This window comes from Anneissia japonica, unplaced genomic scaffold, assembly GCF_011630105.1.
Source record: "Anneissia japonica isolate Jap-2015-1 unplaced genomic scaffold, ASM1163010v1 scaffold694_len1028156_cov167, whole genome shotgun sequence".
NCBI lineage: Eukaryota > Metazoa > Echinodermata > Crinoidea > Comatulida > Comatulidae > Anneissia > Anneissia japonica.
The window spans coordinates 462,338-469,750 of record NW_022727885.1 but is presented as its reverse complement, the minus strand read 5'-3'; the positions used below and the strand labels follow the sequence as shown (position 1 = coordinate 469,750).

Sequence of the window (7,413 nt, the reverse complement as noted above, 5' to 3'; positions counted from 1 at the left end):
AACTTCCGCACCGTCGTGGCTGCCCATGGTCACGTCGAATAGTCCATCGTTGTCCTTTTTTACCCATGGTTTGTCGTCGTCGAACAGGAGCGATTTTCTGGAGTGGAGGATTATGTCGGTTTCTTGTATATATATATATATTGTGACATTACATATTATTGTTTACAGATCTGAATTGGATGAAGAACATGTTAATGCAACATACTGCAGTACTTTGGAGGAGCTCCTGAAAAAGTCGGACTTTCTTGTACTTGCTGTTCCTCTCACTCCAGAAACCACCAACATCATTGGTCAGAAAGAACTGGCCATAATGAAGCCCACATCCATACTTATTAATGTTTCAAGAGGTAAGCTAGTTATTTCAGAGATTCTAAAATTAATTAAACGTTATGTTTTTAACAATTTAATAGACCTGAACTTTAGAGGACGCTACTATAATCCACTGTGTCTAATTTACTAATCTACTACTTTTTAAGGAGGAAAACAAAACACAGACGTAAGAACTGCGAATGAAAATGCTACTAAACCAATGTCAGACTTTCTACCAGGGGTGGCGCCAGAGGTGGGGGGGGGGGTGCAGGGGTGAGGCCCCTGTCGGGGAGAGATCTTTCACCCGTCGGGAAGAACCACAATTCGTCGGGGAGAAAAACCACATCCGTCGGGGAGAGATATTATGCTTTTCTACATGTAGGCTAGACTCGATGTATAATCGATTCAATAAGCCTTTGAAACCTCTAAAATGTTCAGATTGTTTAAAGGCCACTTTCGAAGGATTTTGAGTGACGCCCGACACGTCTAATTTGTATTTGTTTAGCCTGGATTATGAATAATATAATTAAACTCATCTCTAGGGCATGTTGTCGACACAGATGCTTTAGTTGATGCTTTGAAGAATAGCACGATCTCGGCAGCTGGTCTGGATGTCACAGCGCCAGAGCCTCTTCCGCTTGATCACCCTCTTATACAGATGGACAATGTTGTACTCTCTGGCCACACTGGTACAGCAACAGCCGAGACTCGTAGTGAAATGCTAAAGCAAACAGTTAAAAACTTGGAAGCTGGTATAAATGGAGAGCCAATGAATAATGAACTCTAACCATAAGATAAAAAAAAACAACAAATTATTTCTTCATCAGTAACTGATGTTAAACATATCTTTATGATATCAATATTTTACAGATACGGTATTGTATCTCTAATCAGTTTCTTTTCATTTGCTTTTGACTTACGTAATAAATATTAATTGTTTGTTTGCTTACTTACATACTTACTTCTTCCCTTAACTACCTACCGTATCTACTTATTTCCTTACTTACTGTACTTACTTATACTTACTTACCTACCTACCTACTCACTCACTCACCGTACTCACTCACTTTCTCATTCCTCCACTCACTTACTCCCCCACTCACTCACTCCCCCACTCACTCACTCACTCACTCACTCTCACTTACTTACTTATACTTATAAACTTGCCTGCTTCCTTACTAATCATTTTATGTGATCCGTAATAAGCAAGATTCCTTATTGTTATGGGTGTTATTAGCCGTTTTGTAAAGTGCATAACCCAGAAGTTTCATGCACTAGTGCATTGAAAGGGACAACAAAGGTGAGTAAAAGAAATGAAAATCCAAAAACAACACTAACAAATTTTTAACAAAAGAATTACTAAGAAATAATTGCAGTATTGCCAGAATTCTACCCAAGACCGGTTTTTAAGTTGTGCATCGTAATTACCAAAACCACAGTTCCTTCACTTTCAGATATTATTTAATAAATATTTTATTTGTGTTAATTGCGTATTATGTCATGCCTAGTCATAAGCCCATCGATTCATCCTACCGGATAGGCCCTGCTCGGGGTTAAACCAACTTCAGTGAGACCATGAAAATAGTTATATTTTGTAATTCTAATCGAAGTGTAAATCTATATGAGTGATGCATTTTACATAAGTAAAGCCTTTGCGCGGTTTAGTAATATTGGGCCCTATTAATAAAAATAAGTATTCATCCAGTAAAAGCAAGATAAGAACGAATGAAAAACAATGAATCAATAGATGGAATTTGGAAGTCCAGGATAATTGACAACTATCGGTACAAGATACTTTTTAACCAAACCATTTATTCAGTATTGCCGTGAGCAGAACTATAATTTTTGTCTATATTGAAGAATACTATAATATTGTAAAATAAATATAAAGACTAGATAAATATAAAGACTAGGTGAAATTCTTCCAAAAATATATATAGTTGGTGTTAAATTCTATAAACTCATACTCTATACACTGTATTCTTGATTGCATCTCTGAATATATATATTTTTTTCTTAGAGGGCGACGTAGTTATTCCTAATATATGTTTGCTGACTTTTTTTTGTTGAATTTTATTTGATTGGATTTATTCGGTAACCAATGTTTTAATATATTTTAATAAATTTTAATATATTTTTTTGCCATGAAAATGGAACGATTGATTGATTGAATATTTGGGCAATACTCCGCGGAAGACAATCCTCTGTGGTTTTTTTCAAAAGAGTACGTAGCCCACTCCGTTCTTTAACTGCTTGAGTCGTGTTGCACATGGTACCAATGTGTTGCAACGGCTTAAACATCTCATCCGAAAGTCGGTGTGCTTTTGTGTACTTGTATATCAGCCTGCTAGCTGAAATACAAGGAGAGCAAGCAGCAGATGGAACTCAACCGGGTAGGCTACTAAATAATGTCTACGGTTCAGCGTTCAATCAGTGGCTCTACCGACTGAGCTCTATTATGCTCTTGCACAGAAGAAATTCAACCCTATCCCTCGTTACGTTGCAGAAAATAGCAATGAGAACAATTTTAAATGAATGTCAATTTGCGCAATATCTACTTTTTTTCGGTCACGGCCTTTTGAAAATTAAGATCTGTCGATTTATTCATTCAAAACTTTATTTTATCTCGAAAATGCAAAATTTACAGCAGGATATAATTATACAAAATATATACACACAGAATAAAATTCACAAAGAATGAGATATTATGATTGCATTAGAAATGTTAAGAAGTACTGTACATGTTTTGGGAACAATTTTCGACATCATATGTCCTTTTAAGGCTTTCTCTCTAGTGCGTGTAATATGACATTCCCATGTAAGAGTCTCATCAATAATTACTCCTAAATCCTTAGCATTATGTACTCTCGTAACAGGGTCGGCATTTATCTGAACTGAGGAATTACTGTCGCTAAGTATGAGCAAGTCTCTGCCTCGAACCCAGTACCATGAATTGAAATTTTGCTATATTTAGACTCAATTTATTTGACTTTAGCCAAGAAGAAATTTGTTCAAGATTTTGGTTTAACGTTTCCATTATTTCATTTTCAGTTTTAGCCGCGTAATGTACGACCGTGTCAAAAGCATACATACTAACTTTGCATTTATTTATTACAATTGGAAGATCATTAATATAAATGAGAAAAGCAAGGGGCTGATAAGATCTTTGTGGAACATCGCATATGATAACTTGGGATTCGGATTTGCTATCATCAATTTGAGTAAATTGGGTTTATTCGGACAAATAGCTTTCGTCCCATTTTATTGCATATTTTGCTCATACCATACAATTCTAGTCTGTTTAAAAGTATGTCATGGTTCACCGTATTGAAGATTACAATGTCGAGGAGGTGGGGGTTATGTTTTTTCATAAAAGAGGAAAGTACAAATTTTAAAGTCATACATATCCCCCGCCCTCCTCCGATCTAGGAATACAGGGGCGGATCTGGGTTTAGGGGGTAACATTTTTTCAGAAAAACCCCCAAAAAGAAAGGGGGGTCTGGGGGTCCTTCCCCGAGAAAATTCCGATTCCTAGATGGCGGAACTTTCCCTACTTCTGAGGTGTCTTTAAATGACTTTTAAAGATGTATATTGTCCCATGCTAAATAACAAAAAAAATCATAAACATATTTAAAAAAAAATTAACTTGCCCATTTTGAAGTAATATAAAAGTTATCAACATGAACATAGTAATTAGTGTATTTAAAAAAATTCTACCCATCAGTTTACAGCGAAATGATAGAAACACTTTCAGTCACGGGAAGTGTTTTATTATTTTTATTATAATTAGGGTACACATTTTTTAAATTCAATAATTTTTATGCAAAAGTTAATAATTTGTATGCTATTGCAGTATGAGCAAGTTTATTTCGAAATGATTTCTTATGATTTTTTTTACATTAGCAAGGGACAGTACATCTTTAAATTCTTAAAAATTTTAAGGTTTTCCACCTCTTGAAAACGGTCAGCTAAACTTCCTCATTCTTATTAGGCCTACAGTAAATACTAGTAGGTTATGTGTGTTTATTTTATTTTTTTTTATTCTGGTATAAAAATAATACAAAAAGTAGCCAAAGGCTAAAATTATGCATTTACAAAAATGTATAGTACATAAAAAAATTGAGTCGTTGCATACGTATTTTTTCCCTTTTATCATTATCATAGTACCATATACATAAATGTATTTTTTTCTTTTCATTGATTCATGATACATCATCACATTATTATAAATAAAAAAAGTAACATTAGAATTCAAATTGGATGAACATCATTGAGAAAGATAACAAGTATAGTGTAATGACCGCTTTCTCTTCTCCAAATTAAGTTTTGTTGTTTTCTTTCCTTTTGTGTGGAAAGTTCTCCTTAATTCCAATTTAATTGAAAATACTATTTTTCATCATTTTTTTTTTCATTTTTACATTATTATCATCTCAAATCATATAAATCACATATTTTTTTTCTCATTTCTTATCACCTTAATATACATTTGATACAGTTTCCTAATAATAATAATAACAATAATTACAATAATATTAATAACTATAGTTGATATTGCCATCACTACTACTACCACCACCACCACTACTGTTTTGAGATACGAGAAGCTTTATTGCAATTTTATCATAAAAATTGAAGTTGAAAAATAGACAAAGAAAACACAGTACAATAACATCACTAAAAAAGACACGAAACGCTAAATAAATTTAAAAAAAAATTCATGAAATAAAACAAAGTAGAAAAATTACAAAAAGCTAAAAAATAAAGCAAAAAAAGGGATTAGGCCTAAGAAAAAGGGATTAGGCCTAAGAGGCCTATCACTAATCATTATTATTAGGCTTATTATTAATTTGTTCATTCATTCATTTCTTAAATATTTTCACTATGTCATATTATCATCTCAATTCATATAAATCACAATACTTTTTCTCATTTCTTATATTAATATAAATAATTGTAATAACATTGGCATGATTATGGCATTGTAAGAAAGGATGGTGGAATTGAAAAGCAAATTTTTCAGGGAGCTGTGGAAGGCCATCGTGGAAGTTGACGTCCATCAACATCTTTAATTGATGATATTTGGCACCAGGCAGAAGAAGATGGTGTGCTCTTGTGAAGGCCACAGCAGTGCAACTTGGCGCCACCTGGCCATAGAGAGGGAGAGAGGTGGGGGGGGGGGAGATTATGGGTAACGCACTTTAATACAATAAGCACTTTCATACTCTTATTATGATAAGCCAGTTGTCCTTTGGCTGTATTTCTATTAGGCTTCTGCATCGTATAAGCATTTCCCTTTATTAATTGTTTTCCATACGTCAAGTTTATCGCTTACACTTGTTGCGTTATACACAACCAAGGTATTCGAAAGATTCTTCCAATCACTTTTCTCTGAATTAAAAACATAACTGTGTATATATATCGACGGAAAGCCCATTTCAGTCATGGCTCTGTCTATGAGGCCGTCCTTCCAAATGTATACAGGGCTACTGGCTTCAAAAAACGAGTTTATAGTCTGTTTTACCAGGTTTGCTGATATAATATTCACACCATGAAATGTAGTTGGATTTCGGTCCTCAGTGTTTCCATAGAATGGCGTATTCTTCACGGATGAAAGATACTCAACGACCTTATGAATATTCACTATTTCATCATCATGTCCAAGTAGTATATATGCCGCTTCTGGACAATATCGCTGCATCCATTCCAACCCAATTTGTATTTTCAACGGTTCCAGTATGTCAGATTCGATAATACCTACCTGAACCGTGTCGCCAAAATCGAGTGATTCCTGAAAAACGGCGTCGGTAACTTTCGAATCCTCAGAGTTACCAATTATAAATATAGTTTTTATGTCATATCCTGAAACTTCACATCTTCCCCAAGTATTCCGTATAAGTTGTCGTCTGCTAAGCTCTGAGTCACGTGATACAACAACGTTCAAGAGGAATACATTTACCGGCAACTGATTCTCATCAGTGCAAAAGTCTGGATAGTTGAAAACGTAGGTAATGTTTCTAACGAAATCTTTCCAGCTGTTAAAGCTGCCTCGTTCGCTCCCGAACCTATTTGTTAGTAGATTACTGTATGACCTATACAAAGTGTCCACAATCTTCTCCTTGAATCGACGTTGGCGGTAATCATCGTTGGACAATACTGCCCTGAACTCGTTCAGCGTTTTTAGGTTCCCGGCAGGATCTGAATCATCCAGCTTCAAGGTCGACCATGCTAGTAGAATATCAGTAAACTGCTTACGATTTCTATCTGTGATGCCATTACTGGAGTTCATACTACTATAGAAGTAGATCCAGATACCGAGAAGAACAATTGACACCAGTACTATTAGCCTCCGTAATGTCTGTATTTCCAGAAACCCCATAATTTTACAATGCTCGTTACTGAAAACTTTGTGCACTAAAAGATCTGAAACCGAACGATGAATTGCAATGAAATTGAATACATATAGAGATCTGTCTCTTATACACATCTATAGTTGATATTGCCATCACTACTACTACCACCACCACCACTAGGGCCAAGTTGAATGGTGCTGAGTTGACTCGAATTCCCTAAATATTGCTAGTTAAAGTGTTATGTTGAATGTGGCACTAACAGTCTATAGCTCACCTTTCCAGTCGTTTGACCATAAATCAATAACATCCACCACAAAATGAAAAACAACTGAATCATCAATCCAACGTCAACCTAAATGTTGCTGTATCTGTTCCTAATTACAATACTATAATATTTCGCCCTTGTCTTTGTGTAAAGAGGAACGTTGAACGCATGAGCAACTACATATAAAGACCACTTTTTTCTTGACAACAATAATGGCTACATGTACAATTGCTGTTACTCCATGCTCCAGTTTATATTAATACGGCAGTGTGGATATATAATTCTATGCCTATGACCGAATATCTTCTAAAGGACAACTCAGACAGCGTCGGCCGACGCAGCCCGACGCGATTTGTTGTCGCGTCGGGTCTGTGTGAGTTGAACGCAGACGCGATGGTGTGCGTCGGGGGCAGTCGCGTAGTAGAATATTGAACGTGTTTAATATTTCTCACGAAGGCTTAAGACTGTCCCCGACGATAAATCGGGTCG

The 7,413-nt window shown here is 35.5% G+C and overlaps 2 protein-coding genes across 2 annotated transcripts in view; one reads left to right on the top strand and one right to left on the bottom strand.

Moving 5' to 3' along the window:
* The window catches only part of LOC117113844 (glyoxylate/hydroxypyruvate reductase B-like), a gene marked incomplete in the record, with an annotated part of 6,754 nt that extends 4,544 nt beyond the window's left edge, over positions 1-2,210 (top strand). Inside the window, 2 exon segments of the mRNA XM_033257297.1 lie at positions 169-347; positions 852-2,210. Of these exon segments, the coding sequence (XP_033113188.1) occupies positions 169-347; positions 852-1,096 (424 nt within the window).
* A 2,117-nt stretch (positions 2,211-4,327) lies between these two features.
* LOC117113825 lies at positions 4,328-6,980 on the bottom strand. The gene is made up of 2 exons (XM_033257268.1): positions 6,934-6,980; positions 4,328-6,729 (listed from the first exon to the last, which is right to left on the bottom strand). The coding sequence occupies exon 2, from the start codon at positions 6,683-6,685 to the stop codon at positions 5,573-5,575; it is 1,113 nt and encodes a 370-aa protein (XP_033113159.1). The 5' UTR covers positions 6,686-6,729; positions 6,934-6,980; the 3' UTR covers positions 4,328-5,572.
* Positions 6,981-7,413: the final 433 nt, after the last annotated feature.

What these genes read in the sequence shown, in the direction of transcription:
- LOC117113825 (XM_033257268.1), bottom strand. Translation starts at nt 6,685, where the DNA reads ATGGGGTTTCTGGAAATACAGACATTACGGAGGCTAATAGTACTGGTG.